The 22594-nt window shown below is 39.1% G+C and overlaps 1 protein-coding gene across 2 annotated transcripts in view; it reads left to right on the top strand.

Annotated features, from left to right (window-relative positions):
• Window positions 1–22594, top strand: part of FAF1 (Fas associated factor 1) — a 387381-nt gene that overhangs the window by 82272 nt on the left and 282515 nt on the right. Inside the window, exons 1-2 of one of the 2 annotated variants that reach the window (XM_058681408.1) lie at window positions 2317–2435; window positions 4875–5077. In XM_058681408.1, the coding sequence (XP_058537391.1) occupies window positions 4972–5077 (106 nt within the window). In that variant the 5' untranslated portion in view covers window positions 2317–2435; window positions 4875–4971. Of the gene's footprint in view, window positions 1–2316; window positions 2436–4874; window positions 5078–22594 lie in introns of those variants that run through there. The other variant, XM_004588662.3, reaches the window with a different exon arrangement.

Genomic DNA, 22594 nt, shown 5'->3' with positions numbered 1-22594 from the left:
ACTCTGGGGGTTGAGATACCAACTTCCCCTCAGGCTACCCAGTTATCATCTACATCTTAGGGTGTCTTTCTGAAACAATACCTTAGCTTACACAAAACACTTGGAATATGTTTATTTAACTCTCACCATAATTATGTAGTCTGCAAAATTAAATTTTGGCCTAGTTTTTTGTCTTAATTTTTTATTTGAAAGGCAGATTTACAGCAAGAAGAAAAGACACAGAGAGAGTGATCTTCCATCTGCTGGTTTACTCAGAGCAAAGCCTATCAGAAGCTAGGAGCCAGGAGCTTCTTCTAGGTCTCCCACGTGGATGCAGGGATCCAAGGACTTGGGCCATTCTTTGCTGCTTTCCCAAGCCATAAGCAGAGAGCTAGATCAGAAGTGAAGCAGCCTGGACACAAATTGGTGCACATATGGGATGCCAGCACTTGAAGGCAGAGGATTAGCCTGTAGGACCACTGTATCATCCTAAATGTTGACCTAGTTGTAATCGTGGTCATATAGTTAGAAGAAATAAGAAACTCTTGTAAAACAACCATTTTAAAAACTTTCCAGCTATCTTATTATGACGTGAGCTGAAAATGACAAACCTGAGAAAGTTTTTCTGTAGGTTCCTTGTTACAATCAAAACAACCATACTGTAATCTGGCTGTTATTGCCACTCTAATCGTTACATCGAACACGGGCCTGCATTGTGAAACAGTTGGTTAAGTTGCTGCTGCTGATACCAGTATCCTATATGAATACCAGTTTGAACCCTGAATGGTATGGCCATTTGGGGAGTGAATCAACATTTGAATATACAGTCTATTCCCTCATTCTGTAACTCTGCTTTTCAAATAAATAAAATCTTCAAAAAATAAAAACCAAGACACATCAGACAATAATTTGGTCTCCTTAGGCACTTGTTTCTATAAGCATACCACCGTAATGACATAATAAACTTTATGATTATGTTGATAAAGAGAATCATAGATCATTAGTGTCCCATGTTCCATCAGAAAGGAGCTCGTAAGACGTTAAAGGTTAAGAATGTAAGCTAATTTCAGAAGTCTATCTTTGAAGGTATGGTTCATGTGGTTCTTTGAGTCAGGGTTCAGTGTAGATAAAATACCGCAATACAGGATAGATTACACAGGTGTGGAAGACTAAAATAAGAAAAAGTTAAAACTGAAGTAGCCTGTATATAATAATTGCTGGAAGAAGTCACTGTTTTTCAGGGGCAAAGGAATTCACATAGATGAGGTCTACAACTGTATGTAAACTGTCCAGCCACTGCTGATACATGAAGGGAAGTTAAGCAAATGATTGTAAGAATGCTGCCAAAAGAGGCCAGAGTTGTGACGCAGTGGGTTAAGCAGCCACCTGTGATAATGGAATCCCAAATATGTTAATGTGTGTCCAGCTGCCCCAGTTCCAATCTGGCTATGTTGTTAATGGCCTGAGAAAATCAGAGATGACCCGAGTGTTTGTAATTCTGCCACTCACATGGGAAATCTGGATGAATCTCTTGGCTCCTTGCTCTGGCCTGGCCCAGCTAACTGTTGTGGCCATTTGTACAGTAAACTAGCAGAGGAAAGATTTTTTTTTTTTGAAAAGAAAAACAAAACCACTTTAATTTCAGCCTAATAGCGCCAGGTGCAATGTCTGGGGGCAGACTCTGGGTACAATGCTGTGTGGCGACCAGTCACTCAAGCACAGCTAGACGAAAGATTTCACTTTCTCTTTCTGTCTTTATAAACAAATTAACAAACAAATACTAAATGGTTGAATTTTTATAATTTAATTTTAATTAGTATTTAACAGATTCAACATGATTTGTAGATACAATTTTAATAAAGACTCCTTTCCCTCTGTTCTCCCTCCCAACTGTCTTCCCTTTCTCCCTTTCTCTCTTTTGCTTTTAATCTTTTGAGACAGCATTTTAGATTTACGTTGCAATCAAAGGCTTAGTACTTCAGTGAGTAAGAAGTTGCCTAAAATATATACCTTAGTTTAGTGGGAATACAGAAAACTGCTAAAAACAATTGAATATTAAAATGACCATTACATAGTAAAAAAATGCTGAATTTTGAAGCATTCCGTCAGTCATATGGAGGATAAATATAGTTAGTTAAAAAAAAAGGTGAAGTGGGACTAGATTGGGAGGAAAGAATATTCCTAGAGGTATTAACCTGTGTTTTCATGACAAAAAAGGATTAAGGTAGAAGAAGAAAAGATAAGCCATTATGACCATTTGCGTAAGGAGAGAGAGTTATAGCACAGGTTGATTCTGGAAGGTAAGTATGATTCAGTTCATACCAGGATTTACAGGCTGTTTATCAGTAGAGTGAAGGGGAGTAACTGAAAGTTTAAGGAACTAAACTATGTGTGAAGGATTTATGTCTTTAATTTCACTTTAGGGATGATATAAAATGGAATGCTTAGGAGAAAGAGTAAGTATTAGATTATTTAGGAGACTCTTACGTTAGTCAGTGCAAGAGTGATTATGGCTGGTCTAGAAGGCCAGCTTCTTTTTTTGTTTGTTTTTTTTTTCTTTATTTTTGATGATCTTTACATGATTAATTAGGGCACAAATGTTCCAGGGCTACAGGAAAGAGGGGAAGACTATTATTTTCACATTCTCTTCTTTTTCTGTATCTGGAGTAAATGGGGAGATAAAGGGAGAAGCCTCACCCAGCTTCCACTCATCCCAGGTCCCCGATGTGGGGCATGCTCCGAGGGGTTGGCTCAAGTGGTTTTGATAGTTCAACAGTTATGAATTGCTGCCAATCTCGCCACTCCAAGCACAATGAGGTTGCTGAAGAATCCACTGATTGACATAGTCCACTTTAGAGTCTCTTTTTGCCCAGTTTTTCATTGCCAGCATATGGCTGGGATAGTTGATTGATTTGTTCTGTCCTTTGTTATGGTGCCAGGTATCCTCTGCAGGTGCCGATAGACTGCCATATCCTCCATGTGCAGCTGGATATGCTGTCCATTGCTCCTTCTGAGCCTCTGAGGAGGCTCGGCTCTGGCATTTCCACTCTATGTCAGACCATGGAACCTGTACTTCTCTTCATGGCTTCTGAGTCCAGCAGTTCGATTGGGCAGATCCCCAAAGAAACTTTGTGTGAGGTGATCCCAGACCAGATTCTTGCAAGTACAGGGCCCGGCACAGTCCATTGAGGGGGACAGCTTCTGAGGGTGAACATTGATAACCTATTCAAAAGATACTTAGGAGACAAGCTTCAAAGTATTGATTAGATATGGGGATTGAGAGAAAAGAATGATCAAGGATAAAGCTGCAGATTTCAGCTTAAGTAATGATATTAGGAATAATTGAGAAGGATCAAGCTTGTGGAAACATCAATGGGCAAAACTTTGAATGTGAATTTAAAATATACCTTGACAATATGATAGTAGATTTTCAACCATTGCTTATACCTGGAGTGCCATGATATACTTAAATAACAGAATGTTGAGATTGTGACTGTAGCTGAAGATTATACTACTTTTATAATATGGGGGAAAATGGTAGGAGGTGGAGAATGGAGAGCAAGGAAGAGGATGTGGAGAGGGATTTGCTATACCTACAAAACTGTTATCACGGAAAATAATAACAGCAATATAAAGATACATTTTACAGATAAATTAAGGAAAAGATTTTTATTAGGTACCATTCATTATATAATTCTTTTTTTTTTAACATACTTTTTTATTCATTAATTACATTGTATTATGTGTCACAGTTTCATAGGTACTGGGATTCTCCCCACCCCTCCCCAAACCCTCCCACCATGGTGGATTCCTCCACCTTGTTGCATAACCACAGTTCAAGTTTAGTTGAGATTCCCTCATTGCAAGCATATACCAAACACAGAGTCCAGCATCTTATTGTCCAGTCAAGTTCAATGGCTTCTTAGGTAGACCCTCTCTGGTCTGAAGACAGAGCCAGCAGAGTATCATCCCAATCAATTGCAGTTCTTTGTGGCCAAATGGGCCAAACTGGAAACCATAATGCTAAGGGAAATGAGCCAATCCCAAAAGGTTAAATACCACATGTTCGCCTTAATTTAAGATGATATGATGTTATGTATAACATGTTATGTATGTTATATGTTGTGTATAAACTAAAATTGAAATGTCAATGAGGTGGTCACAGAAGGTGGTTAAGAACTAGCATTTATTTTTAACATATTGGCTACTCATTACTATGTCAATTAATTCCATAATGATGTAAATTTTTACTGATGGTATGTTGGAGCTTTTAATTGATCGGCATTATATAATTCTTTAAACTTACTATGGACAAGGTACCTACTAAGGAGGCAGACCACGATTTTATTTTTGTTTTTATTTTTGAGATGGCAGTGACTTGTGATTTGAAGATTGAATGCTAAGAAGATGAGAATTCTTGATGCCTTCTTAGTTTTCTTTTATTAATGTAATAAATAGCACCATTTGTGGTTAAAGAATAAGGGATAGTTGAAGTTTGAAGTAATTGAAGTTTCAAAATAGTCTGTCAACAGTAGGGTATTCTAGTGAGAGTTGTTGAAGGAAAAATTACTCTTTATACATGGAATTTTTTTTGTTGTTTTAGAGTCAGTGAACATGTACTGCCATCTATTTATTTGTTCCTCAAATGCACACAAGCAATGACATTGTGATATGATCTTACTAATTAGCAGGAAGGGAAGGATTGGAAGAAGAGTAATGTTGTCTTCTGTCACTGGGAGAAATTTAATGGAAAAGTAAAATTTAAGTTTGGTTGTAACACAAGGGCAGACACATTTGATAAGAAGAACAGTACAAACCAAAGGTTGAGCGGGTCCCTAATGATGCTCTGTAATGACATAATTGATGATAATTTTTCTTTTTTATAAACATTTTAGTGACTATGGCGGTGAGGCCACGCCAGGACCTGCCTTTGATCCAGCAAGACATCCCTCTCCAGCTCCTACTCCCTCTTCTTCAGCATTTCGACCTGTGATGCCATCCAGGCAAATTGTGGAGAGGCAACCTCGGATGCTGGACTTCAGGGTTGAGTACAGAGACAGAAATGTTGATGTGGTACTTGAAGACAGCTGTACTGTTGGTAAGGTTCTTCTTTTTGCGGAACTTTTACAAATAGTTCCTTAAGTAGGCTTTCAGTTTATGTGTTTCTGAATTGATTGTCAACAAGAAGCAAAAACAAAACAAACAAACAAAACCCAATTAAAACCTACTTTCCCAGGCATATTATTGTGCTCTATTTTTTATATTTTTGAGTACTATGTTTAAGTTGAGGTAAGTTTGAAAATTTTTTTGTTTCATAAATGTGGACTGGGGTATATTGCTGTTTTCAGGATGATATAAATCAAATATATACTTTAAAAATACTCTAATTCTTAAGTACCTTGTATATCAGGCTTCATGACTGCACTACACATTTGTTGATTTATATGTCTTGGTTTTGTGCTTTTACAGTAGAATATCTACAATTTGGTATTTTGTGAGGAATAGGAATAATCTTTTTCACATTCCTGGAGACTGGGAAGTCCAACTCAAGGCACAGCACTGTTGGGATCTGTGAGGCTGTTCTTTGCTTCCAAGATGCTGCAGCCTTTGGAGAGGAAGAATGCTGGGTTTCACATGGTAGTAAGCAGGGAGGATGATGTCTCTGCGAAGTCTCTTTGTCAAGATGTTATGAAGGCACCTCATCCTATTTGTGAGGATGGACCCTTATAGCCTACTCACTGTTTTGTTTTTGTTTCTTTAAATTATTTCTTCTAGAAGCCGAAGTGGGGAAAGGAAGGGAAGCAGGGAGGAAAGGAGTGGGAAGAGAAAGAGAGACCCAGAGGGAAAGGGAGAGAGACAAGGAGGGAAGGAGGAAAGAAGAGAGATGAGGGAGGGAGGGAGGGAGGGAGGGAGGCGGAAGAGAGAGGGAGATGGGACCCAGGGGGAAAGGGAGGGAGGAAGCAAAAGAAGGAGGGAAGGAGGGAGAGAGAGGGTGGAAGAGAGGTAAAGAAAGAGGGAGGGAGGATGCAAAAGAAAGAGGGAAGGAGGGAGAGAGGAGAGAGAAGGAGACCGAGAGGGAAAGGAAGGGAGGAAGACAGGTAAAGAAGGAGGGAGAGGGGAGAGAGAGGGAGACCAAGAGGGTAAGGGAGGGAGGGAGGGAGAGAAGGAAAAGGGAGGAAGCAAAGGAAGTAGGGAAAGAGAGAGGGAGGAAGATAAAGGATGGAGGGAAGAAAGGAGAAAGGGAGAGAGAAGCTCCCAGCTCCCAGCCACTTTTTAAAATATTTTGTTTATTTTATTTTTTAATTATTATTTTCCACGATACAATTTTATAGGTATAGGGATTCCCCTCTCCACCTCCCTTTACTCCCTCTCCATTCTCCATACTCCCCCAACCATTTCCCCCCTTATTATTACAATAGTGTAGTCCTTCAGCAACAGTCACAAGTCCAACATTCTACTGTTTAAGTGTATCATGGCATTGTAGGTATAGGGAATAGTTGAAAATCTAGCTTCGTATTGTCAAGTATATATTTGACAGTTTCAGTGGGAGTCTTCCTTTTATTTGGGAGTAACTTTTCCCCTCTCCCAGTTGACAAAATGCCATTCTCTCAAAGGAAACTCAATGTTGCCTGTCATTTCTGGACATACTTTACCAAGTTACTATATTAATATGCTGAACCCATCATACTTGATTCAGATTTTTGATTCACTTGTTGTTGAATTAAAAATTGTATTAATTTCTAACTTAATATAGTTTGGCTATAAATATACATACCATGTGTTTCTGAAAATTTTTCCATGTCCTTTTGGGAGACATACTTTCCTAATTTTAATAATTGACTTTGAAAAATAAGACCATTACATATTATGCTCAAACACTAATCAGATTATGTTATTCTCCCTGCTTTAAACAATTCAGAAGCCTTGCGTTATTTATAGGATAACATTCAAAATTTTAACATGGCCTCTGAATCCATGTTTGATCACGCCCCTATTTAAATTTTGAGATTCATTTATTTTCATTCTTTTGTTCACTGTACCAGTAATAACAGATTTCTTTTAGTTCACTTAATATGTTATAATTTCAGTATCATCTATCTTGAATCCTATAGATTTGCTACCTTCCCTATATTCAGCTTTTTTTCATTTGTGAAAATTTCATTTATTTTTGAAATTTTTTCCATTTTTTAATCATTATTATTTTATGATACAGTTCCATTTGCTCTGGGATTTCCATTACCCACTCCCTCTCCACTGATTTCCCTTATATTATTGCAATGAAATAGTTCTTAATAAACAGTCATAAGTCCATCATTGTGAACATAGACAATATCTGAGATCCCAGCATCCTATTGTCAGGATATATTTAGCAGTTCATTTGGAGTCCATCTTTGATCTGGAAATAGAGATACATGCTTCATTCTATCTTCATATCTGAATATCATGGTCTCAGTTACACAGTTACTGTACTTCACCTTAAAAGCCACAAAGCAAAATAAACAACAGGAAGAAAGATAGAAATTTACAACACCATGAAGTTAAATAGTAACATGCTCCTGAATGCTAATGTGTCACTGAAGAAATGAAAAAGAAAATCAAGAACCTTCTTGAAGAAAATGATGCTACTGTATGACCTGTGAGTCAGTGAAGAATTTAATGAGAGAAAAAAACTGTTTTGAAGAAATAAAAACAAAAACAAAAACATCAAAATCCATGAGATATAGTTTCTGCTGATGTTTGTTGGTGAGATCTGTCTCCTATAATCAGCAGATAGATGGATTTTGTATTTTCAATCCATTCTACTAATCTAAGATTGATTAATGGATTTAAACTTTTACATTCAGAGTTAATATGAATAGGTGTTAATTTGGTCCTGTCATTTTAGCAGTGGGCTGTTCATTGTTTGATTTAATCTTCTGTTGTTATTTTAGTGGGATATTCTTCACATTTGCCTTTGGTTTTGGTAGGTACTATTCCTCTTCTCTGTCAAGAGAACATCTTTAATTATCGTTTGTAGGACAGGTCTGGAAGAGGCATATTCTTTTAACTTTTCTTTACTGTGGAAGAATTTTATTTCATTTTCAAAGACAAAGGAAAGTTTTGCTAGGTATGTTATTCTGAGCTGATAGTTTTTTCCTTTTAGAATCTGGAATGTATCACTCCGTCCTCTTCTGGCCTCTAGAGCTTCCTGTGAGAGGTCAGTTGTGAATTTAATTGGCATTCCTCTAGGGGTCAATTGATTTTTTTTTTTTATGAGTGCATTTAAGGATATTTTCCTTAAGTTCAATTGGAGAGGGCTTAATTATCATGTCTCGTGGTGAAGATCACTTTTGGTCAACCCTGTTGACCAAAACCAACCAGTTTTGCAAATCGAAACAAGAAAGATGAGCAAAACAACCCCCAGCCATGTTAGCAATGAGCATCACCAAGGGATAATCACTTAAAATTGGAGATGAAAGACAGATGGTTCCAACATTTTGCTCTTTACATGGATCGTGACATCATTGTCGTGGTTGGCATGGTTAGTAATAGGGATTGTAATTTTTTGCTGTTTAGGCATATTTAGACGTTTAATTGGGAATTTACCTTTATTCCTTATTAGAGATATATTCCATAGTGGTGACTGATATGTTCAGATATGGACATGTGTTCAGATATGTCTCTACGCATTCAGACCAAAGATGCACTCCTAGTGAAAGAATTGAAAATATCCTAAAAGTATGAAGGGCTCTCTGACATTTTCCATGCCTACACTGTTGGGAAATACTTCAATAACAGTATGATGGTTTTATGACTCTTCGTGAAGGACACCCATTTTAAAACTAGTGGGGAAATCAGTGGGGTGGGGAAGGGAAATTGGGGAGGGGCACAGGTAACCCTAGAACCTATGAAATTGTATCATAAAACAAAAGCAAAAAATTCTTGAATTCCTGTATGTGCTTTTTGTTGTTGATAAGAAGCTTTATAATGAGTTTTCTTAATTCTGTATTCTCCCATTTTCTTGATGTATTCCCCAGTTAGCTCTGAGGTTGGCGAAGACTTTTGCTCCTTTGCAGGGAAGTCTTCAATAATATTCACTGTGCCTTTTTCTTTTCTTTTGCTCTTGGTCATTATACTTCTGGTTATCATATTCTTCTCCCTGGGGCAGGTTTCTAAGCTGTGTCACTCAGAGGTCTACAGTTTAATTTTCCTTATTGTGGTTGGTACACGGCTCTTTGTTTGCAGTCAGTTGTGCCACTCCCTCCAGCAAGTTTTAGATCTGGGCTCTGTGTTCTACTTTCTCCATGGACTCTGGAGCCCCAGCTTCTGGCTCACCACTTTCCATATCCTGTGATCCTGTGCTGTGGCTGCCCCATTGTCTATATCACTTTCTTCCACTTCTGGTTTGAGCAGTTCACAGTATTAAGGAGAAACCAGGTGTCATAAATAACTAGGGTGTTGGCAGTGCTGATGTTGCTGGGACCTGTTGGCCATTAGGTCTGTAGGCTTCCCAGACCTATTTTGACCCGTAGGATGCCAAAGTCTGTATTATTTTCCCTGTGGGACCAGTACAGTGTGCTGAGTTGAGAGAAAATTTGCTCCCAGCTCAGCACATGCACAGCTCACTGTTGTCCCTCCAGTACCAAAGGTTTTGCCACGCTGTACAAAACAGTACCTGATTTGCCATTAGTGGAGTCCTGGATCTGCTGGCTATTAGGTCTGGGGTCTATCCAGACCTATTTTGAGTAGAACCTGTAGTTTGCCATGTTGGTGCAATGCATTTATCCCGAGATGAGTTTGCTCTAAGCTCAGTGCATGTGCAGTCCTGTCCTCCAGCCTTTGCATGCCTGCACCAAATGGCACCTGATACGGCTCTGGTAGGGGGTCTGGGCTGTGAAATCTACCCTGTTCCCACACTACCTGTTTGAGATCTGCTGTTCTGTTTCTGCTCCTGTTCAAATCAAACAAATGAGCAGGATGGGCAATTCTTTGTCACGTCAACCTGCTGAACTCCTGGTGAACTCCCCTTCCCGTCTGGCTGCTGGTGGAACTCTGCTGCTGGTGGTTGAGCTTTTCTTTCTATTGTTGTTTTTGTAGTTTCTAGTGTGTATTGTGTGGATACTTGATACAATTTCTCTGGTCTTAAATTTGTGGAGACTTTTTTTTGGCCACAATATGTACTGTATTCATTTAAAAGACTGTTTAATACACGTCTGATCTTCTGGTGGGATAGTTTCCACAATTTGGAAATTTCCTACTGTATGTGTTACTGTCCATTTTTAAAAATATATATTTTTGGACCTGGCGAGATGGCTTTGGCTCAATGGCTAAAAGTCTCACCTTGCATACACCTGAATCCCATATAGTTGCCAGATCATGTCCCAAAAGCTCCATTTCCAGTCCGACTCCCTACTCATGGCTTGGGAAAGCAGTAGAGGATGGCCCAAAGCTTAGGGAACATGCACCCACCTTAGAGACCCGGAAGAGCTCCTGGCTCCTGGCTTTGGATTGGCTCAGTTCTAGCTGTTGTGGCCACTTGGGGAGTGAATCAGTGGAAAGAAGGTCGTTTCTGTCTTTCTCCTTCTCTCTGGAAAAATGACTTGCAAATAAAAAGAAATAAATCACTTATTTATTCATTAGAAAGCAGAGTGACAGAGAGGATGAGACTGACCTCTTCCACTGCTGCTTGTCTCCCCAGAGGCCCACAGCAGCCCAGACTGGGCACTGTTGAAGCCAGCAGACCCTCTCGGCTTGTCTTTCTGCCTTGCTTTATATTTTTGATATCACAATAATTTATTGATTCCTTTCTCATTTTCTTTTATGTATTCTCTACTGATTTTTTTGTTACCGAAATTGTACAGCTAGAGAACATCTAGTAGGTGTAACTGTAATGTCATATTTTACATCTCCCAAATTTTGAATTATTTGTGATATTGGTGTCACTAATGTAGCTTATTTTGCATACCTATTTGCATGTTTTAATAGTTACACTGTTTGAATTTTTGAGTTTTAACTTCAAAAAGTTAATGGAAATGCACATTTCTTTCTTTTTTTTATAAAGATTTATTTTATTTGTATTATAAAGTCAGATATACGGCACGATAGCGTAATGGTGAAGGTCCTCGCCTTGAATGCGCCAGGATCCCATATGGACACCGGTTCTCATCCTGGCAGCCCTGCTTCCAGCTCCCTGCCCGTAGCCTGGGAAAACAGTGGAGGACTGCCCAAGACAACCCCTGCACCAGCGTGGGAGACCCGGAGGAGGCTTCTGGCTTTGGATTGGCTCAGCACCAGTCGTTGTGGCCACTTGGGGAGTGTCTCTCCTCTCTGTATATCTGCCTTTCCAATAAAAAAAATAAATGAATCTTTAAAAAAAAAAAGTCAGATATACAGAGAGGAGGGGAGAAAGATCTTCCATCCGATGGTTCACTCCCCAATTGGCTGCAACGGCCGGCGCTGCGCCGATCCAGAAGCTAGGAGTCAGGAACTTCTTTCCGGGTCTCCCATGCGGGTGCAGGGTCCCAATGCTCTGGGCCGTCCTCGACTGCTTTCCCAGGCCACAAGCAGGGAGCTGGATGGGAAGTGGAACTGCTGGGATTAGAACCGGTGCCCATATGGGATCCTGGCGTGTTCAAGGTGAGGACTTTAGCTGCGAGGCCGCAGCGCCAGGCCCTTAATTCCACTTTTATGCAAAGTTTTTGAAGTACCCTCATATCATTACTAAAAATGCCACATTATAGTTTTTTAGTGTAGTATTACAGCATTTTTCATTTGTGTATTTATTTTTATCTGGGAATTTTTATGTTTTCATGTACTTTGACATTTTTCTCTAGCTTCTTTTTTGTTAATTCTGAAGAATTAAAGTAGTTGTGTAAGTACTGAACTCCCTCAGCATGTGACTACATTGATAGGAACAACTCATTTTTTTTAAAGATTTTTCTTTATTATTATTTGAAAGTCAGAATTACATAGAGAAGAGGTGAGATACATGGAGAGAATATTTTATTTGGTGGTTTACTCCCCAAATGACTGTAGTGGCTGGAGGTTGGATAGGATGAAGCCAGGAGCCGATAGCTTCTTATGGGTCTGCTACCAGGGTGCTGGAGCCCAAGTACTTGGTCTGCATGCCAGTGATTTCCAAGTGCACTAGCAGAAAGCTGGATTGAAAGTGGAACAACCGGCACTTGAATAGCTACCAATTTGTGTTGCCAGGATTGCAGGTAGAGATATCACGTGCACAGCCACGGTGCTTGCCCTAAACTCTCATTTCATAGCTTCCTGTGTTTGTGTGTGTGTGTGTTTGTGTTCCAATTGTATATGTTGGTATATGTTAATGAATATTCTGATTACTGGAACTTTTTTTCTCAAGCCTTTGAAGCCTCCTGCTCATTTCAAGAATGGTGATCAGATATACTGGCTTCTGTGGGTTATGTGTGTTAATGTTATGCTTTAATTCTGTGTTAATATGGAGAATCTGATTATGGAAATAGTTAAAATATTTATGATACAAACAAGTGAGAGATTTCTAAGGGATCACATTTTTAAAACTCTTGGCTTTTTTAGAAACAAACTGTCAAATACGACAGTAGAAGTAGCCAAGCTGTCATTTTTGTTGAAAAAAAAAATACTGTGATGAAATCATTTAGAAGATGTGCTAGATCTCAGCTAGAAGGCTGAGAAACGATCCCATTTATGAATTGTACTGCAAAATTTTTTTTACTCAATGAATTTTAAGCATGTAATAGAAATTTTTTTAAGGTTTCTTTTTGATATTGTTTACATAGTTGAGAGGGATGCATGTGTATATGGGCCTCTGATTAGGGTGGAAAGGTTCCAGTATAGAGGAAGGTGGGTGGGGCAGATGTTTCATGTTTGTTTTTCTGCTGTGTCCACAGGGAGCGGTTTACTCCTTGCTTTCAATCTACATCATCCTCCGGGGGTAAGGGAAAGACATTGATGTTGCCTTAGAGGCCCTGATGTGGGGAAGAATTTTCTCAAGGGTATTATATGAGTAGTTTTGATAGTTCTGACTATTTTTGGTTTCATTGCTCCAAGGTTGAGAAAACCTTTCTAAGGTTTATTTGTTGACCAAGTCCACCTTAGGACATGCACAGACCCAGGAACATGCTGCAAAGCTTGGCCAGGAGAATTGTCCAGCCTCTTCTGCCTTCTATCTTCTGACAAGGCAGTCAATATCCCCTGCTGGCCTAGATGAATTGACCATTATACCCCTGTGTGCAACTGGACATGCTGTCCATTGGACAGGTATCAGTAACTGAGGAAGCCCAGTCCTGACATAGGCACTCCAAGGTTAAACCAGACATCCTGTGTTTTTCCCTGTGGCCAGGACCTGAGTCTAGTGCTCCAGTTGGGGATTCCCTGAAGAAGCATCCTGTTGGGTGATTTCAGAGTTTACTTTTGTGTGTGCCAGGCAGCACAGGGTCAGATTTGGTCTGTCATCTGTCAGCCAATGCTCATATCCATGGGTGCAGCTGCCTGGTCATTTCTGTCCCAGCCCCATGTCACACGAACTGAAGGGTGCTGAGGCCCAGCTCAGCCAGCCCACTAAAGACCCAGTCCTCACACATACCAGTGGGTGTCATGGCTTATTTGGGGGAGACCCTGAATAATCCCCACCAGGCCTGCCTCCAACCCTGGTTTTTGCATATGTTAGCCTCTGCTGTTCCTTAGTCTAGCCCATCCGACATCTTATCCAGATCTTGTGGATACTCATGAATGCTGCAGCTTAGCTAAGCCTGACCTTCTCCCAGTCCTGCGCTCAGATATGCCAACAGGTGCTCCTTATCTAGCCTGGCCTGCTTCCAGCCCTGGTTCATGTGCTCACAAGCAGTAGATACAGCTGAGTACGGGAGTGTCCACAGTTCTCCTCTCAAGCCTATCCCCAGCCCTGCATCTTGTACCTGCCAGGGGGTACTGTGGTCTAGCTTGATGTGACTTGCACCCAGTTTAGCCCTGACTGGCCCACCTTCTTGTTCTTATGCATGCCAGTGGGTGCAGCAGCCTAGCCCCAGTGGTCCATCCCCAGTATAGCAGCCCAGCAAGGGAGTCCTCAGTCCTCACCATGCCTACACCTAGCCTGGAGTGTGCCTGCCAAGAGGTCCAGTGGTTTAGTCTGAGATGCCTCCCACCCCTGCTGCCCTGCTTTCTTGGCATTTACCAGCAGTTGCTATAGCCTGGCTGAGCTCGGCCCACCCCCAGTCCCAGCTCTGGCTGGTGTGTGCAACAGTGTAGACCAGCCTTGCCCACTCCTAGCACTCATGTGAATTGCCAGATGTTGTGGTCCAACCCAGCTTGGTTTTCACCCTGTAAACGTGTTCTTATGATATGGCATGTATCAGGTCCTGTTTCTTTTTAATAGTTTCAATTATATTTGTTCCATGTTGTAGTTATTCTGTTATTATGAACTGTATGTCAGTTAGAAAGTTGTGCCACGTATGTTCTCTGTTCCACTGTTTATATGCTGGCATGCATAATAATGGAAAGCATACTTCTGGATAATATTTTAGACTTCATGAAAACATTTTCTTTCACTATGTTTGGTTAAGTTCTTTTGTGTGATTTTTTTTCTCACTATCACTTGAAACTATTTTTATCCCATTGGAAGTTAATTTTCTTCCTATTAAAATCTTATTTTTTTTCATACTTTATTATTCCTTTTTAAATGTACTTTTCATAGTTGTCATAGAGTAATCTTTCTAAAATACAAAGCTCATGTGTCTTTCAGTGGTTCATTATTTTTCATGTTCTCTTCTCTTAATCTTTCTTGTTTTGAATTTCTAGAAAGCTCATACTCAGTTTTCAGGACTTCATGAAAATATTTTGTTTTTGTCCTCTGTGGACATAATTAAGCTGATTTATTCTCTATATCCTGTAAAATTTTACACATCATTTAAAGATGGATTTTAAGATATATTCCCTTTTTCTATGGTTCAGGTTTCCCTTGTGAATACTAAGTTCTCAAACTTAGGAAGCAAGTCTTATTCTCTAAATTTTTTGTCTAGGCTTAGTGTTTGATACAGAGTAATAGTTGTTGAAGAAGTGAATGGCTCAATAAATGAGTATGTACCTGTATGAGGACTCTTCAGCAAGTTTGTGAAAATGTGTATTAACAGTCTGAATAGATTCAATATTTTAAAAATTTGTGTGTTTTGAGAGAGGTATGCTCCCGTTTGGTGTTTCACTCCTCTGATGACCATGGCCAGATCAGGCTAATGGTTGAATGTAGTCACTCAATTTGAGTCCCTTTGTGAGAGTTAGGGACCCTACTCTTGGGAAGCCTGCTGCTTCCCCAGGTGCCCACTCGCAGGAGGCTAGATTGAGGAATGGAGCTGGGGCTTGACCTCAGACACTCCAATACAGAATGCAAACAACCCAAATATGTGGCAACTACAGGGCCAGATGCCTATTCCTTCCATGAACTTTTTTGAATCACTGGCATACATGCTTACACAAACAAGGGTTCTTCTAGGAACTTATTGGAGTCCTCACCAGTATACATGCATGAGAGCACATATTAAAGGTTTGTGGAATAAAGGAATTAATAGGGAAGTTTATTTTGGTAAAAAGAAAAAAAAACCTTGAAATGTAGGAATGGACTTTAAATAATCCATGTTTTCTATTTATACTTTCCTGAACACATCTTGCTGAGGTCTATTCAACTGCCATAGGACCTTTTTACATTTTTTTATAAATTAAAAACACTTCAGAATTTATTTGAAATTTATTCATTCATTTTGGATACACACACACACACACACACACACACACACACACACACGTATCTCATTTATCAGATGGTTCATTCTCCAGATACCAGCAGTTGTTGGGCATGGCCTGGTTGAAGGTAGGAGGCAGTAGCTCATTCCAGGTCCTATGGGTGTTTGGGACCCAATTACCATTGTCTTTTGTCTCCCAAGGTGCACATCAGCAGGATGCTAGATCAGATGTGGAGCCTAGGTGCAACCCCAGGAACTCTGATACAGGATACATATATATAATGCTTAAGATACCTGCACATCATAATAAAGTCTGGGTTTAAGTCCTGACTCTTAAGTCGAACTTTCTAGCAGTGCAGACCACTGCAAGTAGTGGTGGCTCAAGTAGCTGGGTCATTACCACCCACCTGGGAAACCTGGATTGAGTTCCTAGTTCCTGGCTTCCACCCAACCAGGCAGTCCCTGTCTTTGGAGTGCTTTTGGGGAGTGAACCAGTAGATGAAAGATTGAATTCTGGCCATTAGAGACTTTGAAGACTTTGAACGAACCAGTAGATGGAAGCTATCAGTGTCTGCCTGCTTTCCTGCCTGTCTTTGCCTCTCTGCTTTTGGAATAATATACAAACATATACATATATAGTACATAAAGTTTATGTGACCTGCAATATAATTATTGCTGACATCTTTTATTTAGAAATTGAATAAATTTTAACTTTTCCTGTAGCTATAAATGTATAACCATTGACAGGTAAAGAGATGCTTAATAACTTGGATTTTCCTTGTATTTACTTGGGAGCTGAAAAGGGTGGGAGGTAAACCTAATGGCAGTCGGGAACTTTATATTGGAGTGACACCTAGTGGTAATTGCAATGGCCTGTTAATGTTTCTAAGTGCTCTTTTTTATTAATGCAGTTTTGTTTCATTACCAAACCCCTTTTAGGTCTTATTTTGTTCTCTTGCATACATTTGAAGAATTATTTTAAAATATTCATTATTCCATGAAATACTGTCTGCTGTAGCATGATTTTCTAAGGATTGGAATTATTGCACATTATTATGTCTTCATGTTTTAACAATGGATCTAACCTAACTTAAAAATATTTGTTTAATAAAGTGCGTTCCATTAGCACTACAAACCTAACCTTCTTTGGCTTGAACTATGTATCATAACCCTTCTTAGATTTCTGAATTGCAGCAGAAAAACAGATTTGTTAATTAGTTGCATTATTTGTCTTTTGAGTTTAATCTTCTTTAAAGCTACTTTTATTATATTGGATAATATTTTGTTCTAAAAGAATCACTGAATATAGTAAGACTTAAAATATTTGGTTAGTACATTTTTTTTATCTGAAAAAGCAGCTCATATAATTTTGAATCAGTTTTAATCTTGTACCTATGAAGTTTCTCGTCTCAATCCTGACAGATTTGCTGTGTAATCTTTGGAAAATGCATTAAGCCTTCTGTAACTCATTTATAGTTTATGAGTAAGTACTAAGTGTTTTTATGTTATTTTTGTATATGGAAAGAAGAAAATAGTAATAATTTTGTTTGCCTTAACAAAGGTATTGTGAGCATGAAATGACAAGAGGATTTATTATATCTTGTACTCTGGGAAGGAAAGCCAACTATTATTGTGCGTTGGTAGCATTGTTTAATCCTTCTAAAAACTGATGTCTTATTTCCTCCACCCCCAAAATTGTGCACTACTGAAGTAACTGACAGCCATTTAGTAACTGGAATACATGCCATATCAGGCTGTGTTCTTAATGGAGATAGTTTGTTTTTGTGTATTAGAAATATTTCCTTAGTTTCAAATTTTTAATGAATGACTAATTATTTTATATATTTATGAGTTATGTTTCTGTATATGTACACAACATGAAATTAGCAGATGAGGCTAATTAACGTATCTAGTACCACACTTACTATTTCTTAGTGGTGAGAACTTTTAAAATATGCTGTTTTAGCAATTTTGAAATATACTGTATGTTATAATTAGTTCTCTTTGGATTGATCACCAGAACTTAATTTTCTTTTTGCTTTTAAAGATTTATTTATTTGGAAGAATTGCAGAGAGAGAGAGAGAGACAGAGAGAGACAGAGATCTTTATTGGTTTACTCCCCTGATGGCCACAAGGGCCAAGACTAGGGTAGGCTGAAGCCAGTAGCTTCTTCTGGGTCTCCCACATGGTGGCAGGTGCCAGTGGACTTCAGCCATGTTCCACTGCTTTTCCCCACCATTAGCAGGGTGCTGTATAAGAAGTGAAGCAACTGGGACTTAAACTGATGCCCATATGGAATGCAAGACCCATCAGGCACAGTGCTGGCCTTTTCTCCTAATGAAAACTTTGTGCCCTTTGACCACCACCCATTGTTTTCTCATCCTCACCTCCCTAACCTTCTGCTAGCCTCAAATAATCACTGTCTTGCTTTCTGCTTCCATGCGTTCGATTTTTCAGATTCCATAAACAAGTGAGATCATGTAATAGTTGTCTTTCTTTACATGGTGAAGCAGTGTCCTTTGGGTTCATTTGTGTTGTATCAAATGACAGAATTCAGGCTTTTATTTCACGCTGAGTAGTATTCCACTGTGTGCAGATTGTGCTGTTTATATCAGATGAATTCTAGTATTAGACACTCGGGTGGTTTTTCTGTGTTGGCCATTGTGAGTAATCCTGCAATTCCTGTGCATGTAATGAACATCTCTGCCATGCTACCTCAATTCCTGTGTATGTACATCCTCTATCAGAATACACAGGCTAGAATTGGGGGATCTTCTCTTTCTTACTTCTTCCTGCTGGTGCACACTGTGTGAGGCAAAAGATGACTCAAGTCTTGTGGGAGACATTGTTGGGGTACTGGGCTCTTGGCGTTAGTGTTCCCCACCTTGCCTAGTGAGGGCATTTGAGGAATGAACCAGGAGATGAAAGGACTTTGTATCTTTCTTTCTGCCTTTCAGATAAATTGGAAAAAAAATACATTTTATTTTTAGAAATTGGACATAGGGGAAAGGATTGGCTGCGAACAAAGTCACAGGGAGTGTTTTGGGGTGAGACCAGCTGCTGGTCTCAAGAGTGTGCATTTTCCAGATTTCATCTAGTTTTCCACCTTTTAGGTTAAGTTTAAGCTCATTAACCAAATATGTGTGTGTGCATGCATATATGGTAACACACACACATATACTCCCTTCTCTCTGCTCTTACTCTATTATTCTATCCCTACAGCTTTCCTTTCCTGATGAAGTACTACTTTTGTAATTTCCCTGTCAGTATGTTGTGTGCCAGATACATTTCTCATCCCATAAAAAACAGGCCTGGCATTAAGTGTTTTATGTAAGAGTATACTGTAAGCAGCTACAGAGGTTAAAAAAATACAATGTAGAAAGAATAAATTCAGCAGTTGGGTAGTATGATAAAAACCACCTTCAGGCACAAGCAATTATTAAGCTAAACGTGTATGAAGCAGAGGTTCTGTACCAAAAGCAGTGATCACGGAATCTCGTTTGCAGCAGAGGTGGTACCTACGTGTTTGTTGTCTACATAATGTGTTCTACTGCTTTAGCCCGCTGCTGCTTAGGTTCAGTTATTAACCCCTAAACGAGTGTTTCTAATACTCTGTCCATCAAATCACCTAAGTTAGGAGTTAGAAGGGGGGCCTGATTACATTTGTTATTCTTAGGGTGAATTTCATAATTTTAATTCAGTTCATTAGTGAGGCAGAGCATTCAAATCTGCATTTTTTTGGGAAAAACCTGAAAACCATGGTGATTCTAATTAAACTAATTCAAGTACTGTATCTTTTATTTTAAAATTTTACTTGTTTATCTGAGAGACAAAGGCACAAACTCCTGTCCATTGAGTGACCTTCCCAAATGTGTGCAACCATGATGAAAGCTGGGAGCCAAGACCTCAGTCTAGTTCCTATGGACTCAACAATGTAGACGATTACCTACTGCCTCTCAGGGTACACATTAGCAGAAAGCTAATCAGGACTAGAGCTGGAACTTAAACCCAGGCAGTCCGATAATGGATCTAGACATCTTTACTGGCAACTTAACTGCCAGGTGAAACACCTGTCTCAAGAACTACAGCTTCATATGCATTGCTATAGACTTTTTCATGGATACCTGCCTTACTTACGAATCACCATTTTAGTTCTTTTCATACAGTTTACACTGATTGTTTACATGCTGTTTAAACAACTTCTAATATGTTTCATCTTTTCTGTTCTTTTAATTTTTGCTCTACTGCTAGATTATTTGCTTGCTTGGAATCTAGAATTTCTTTGTGCTTCCCTAAATACATGGTTCAGATTTGTTATATACCTGTGCTATATACAGTACTTTGTTCATCCTTTCTGTTTGGCTGCTGGCATTGAAGGTGCCCCTCAGTTTTTAAATACTGCATTTGTGACCTCAGCTCTCTCTGCTGTGTTCATGAGAAAATGTTCATGAAGTGGATGTAACTTAAAAAGTGAGCATTGCCAGTAATTCTACCTTACATCAGAGTAATGGACTGGCTTTAGTGGGGGGTGTAAAGTGGCTACCTACAATAGCTGCTCCACTTCCTATTTTACTCCCTGCTAAATGCACTGGAAAAGCAGAGCAAGATTGCTCAAGTACTTGGTCCCTGCCACTGATAAAGAGATGTAGATGGAGTTCCAGGGTTTTGCCTTGGCCTGACCAAACCCCCGATGTTGCAGCTCTTTCTTAGAGTGAGCCTGCAGATAGAAAGGCTGTGTCTCTCTCGCTATCTTTCTTTGTCATTCAAATGAACAAATAAATGAAAACAAGAACAAATGTTTGAAAAGGGTGAGGTTGGGCCCAGCACAGTAGCCTAATGGCTAAAAGTCCTCACCTTGTTCATGCTAGGATCCCATATGGGCACCTGCTCATGTCATGGCAGCCCTGCTTCCTGTCTAGCTCCCTGCTTGTGGCCTGGGAAGGCAATTAAGGATGGCCCAAACCTTGGGACCTTACACTGTATGAGTGACCCAGAAGAAGCTCCGGACTCCTGGCTTCGGATCAGCTAAGCTGTGGCCATTGAGGCCACTAGATGAATAAATCATTGGACGGGAGATCTTCGTCTCTGTCTCTCTCCCTCTCAAATAAATAAATAAATAAATAAATAAATCTTTAAAAAGGGTAAAGTTATAATTTTGCTATGTTTATTTCTGCTTTCTAGTGTTTGATGCAACTGTTTCATAAATTTAAATAACACTATATTTGATTTTCATAATCTAATCCTTTTACTTATTGTTATTTTGTATATTTAAAATGTTCTTTAGATGTGCAGTTTTTATAGCCTAAAACATAACTTACTAGAGCACTCCTGTTTGTTAATTTGAATTTTCATTCATTGATTTTTTTTTACTATAACCTACTTCAGTGAGCCTTTTAGAGCCTCATGATTACTTGCTTTAATATGGATGCTTCAAAATATGATACATGTGCTAGAGGACATGCACATTTTAAAAGTTCTAGGTGTATCTGCTAAGTTATCCTTAGGAGAAATTTTATTAATTTATGTCCATCAATAATGCGGTAATTTATACCCTTGTTAGCAGTTTGTGGTGTTTAACATAGAGAATTTAAAAGACTTAATGATAGCCACTCAAATTACAGAACTATCGGAAGAAATGTAAGGGAAGAGCTTTGTGACTTTGGGTTGGGAATTATTTCTTATATTATCATACTGAAAGCATGAAAATAAAAGGAAAGATAGATGAACCAGACTTCAAAATTAGAAACTTGTGTCAAATTGTATCAAAAGACATAATGAAACAGTGAAAGGGCTGCCTTTGGAAGGGGTGAAAACTGTTTGCAAATCACTTATCTGAAAAGGAATTAATATTGAGAATATATAAAGAACTACAACTCAGCAACAACACCAGATACACCGTTAAAAAATAGGCAAAGGAATTGAATAGGTATTTTCCCAAATAAATAAGCAGATGAAAAAACATTCAACATCATGAATTATTAGGAAATGCAAATTGAAACCACAATGAGTTATCACTTCACACCCACTAGGATGGGTATTATACACACACACACACACAACAACAACAACAACAACAACAACAACAACAACAACAGCACAAGTGTTTGCAAAGACATGGAGAAGTGGAAACCTTTGTGCATTAGCTGGTGTGAATGTGAAATGACACAGGCATTGTAGAAACATGGTCTGGTAGGCGGCCAGTGATGACTCAAGTGCTTGGTCACTGTCACCTCTTTGGTTGACCAGATGGAATTCTCAGCTCCTAGCCTTGTCCTGGCTCAGCCCCAGCTGTGGTGTCCATCTGAGGAGTTAACCAGCAGATGGAAGATCTCTGTCTCTGTATGCCTGAGTATTTAAAAAAAAACATTAAAAAATTAAAAACAAGTAATTCAAAATCATGTAAATAACCTTGTATCAAATAGAGAAACTTTCTGGAATTCTTTTGGTCTCAGAAAGCTTCAAGTACATTTTGTAATTTTGATGTTTGTAAGTGTACGGTAATGAACCTCTTCATATGAATTTACATTATGAGCAGCAAGATAAGAAGAAGTTGGATACTTGAATTTGTGAGGTCAGATGGTTCAGAAGGATAGGCTGTAAGCATTACAATAATATAGTCCTTATCATTAAAAAAAAAAAAGATTTATTTATTTGAAAGACAAGTGACAGACAAAAAGGGAGGGACACATACCGAGAGAGAGAGATCTTCATTCTTTCATTCATTAAGAATGAGAAGATCTGGGCCAGGCTGAAGCCAGAAGACGGGAGCTCCATCCTAGTCTCCTACACTGGTCGAAGAGCCCACGTACTTTTGTCATCTTTGCTGTCTTCTCAGGTGCATTAATAGGAAGCTGACTTGGACACGGAGTAGCCAGAACTTGAACCCACACTTCCATAA

This window comes from Ochotona princeps, chromosome 2 (assembly GCF_030435755.1).
Source record: "Ochotona princeps isolate mOchPri1 chromosome 2, mOchPri1.hap1, whole genome shotgun sequence".
Classification (NCBI taxonomy): Eukaryota; Metazoa; Chordata; class Mammalia; order Lagomorpha; family Ochotonidae; genus Ochotona; species Ochotona princeps.
Note: the sequence above shows the minus strand (reverse complement) of the source record. Positions and strands in the feature narration are given on the sequence as shown.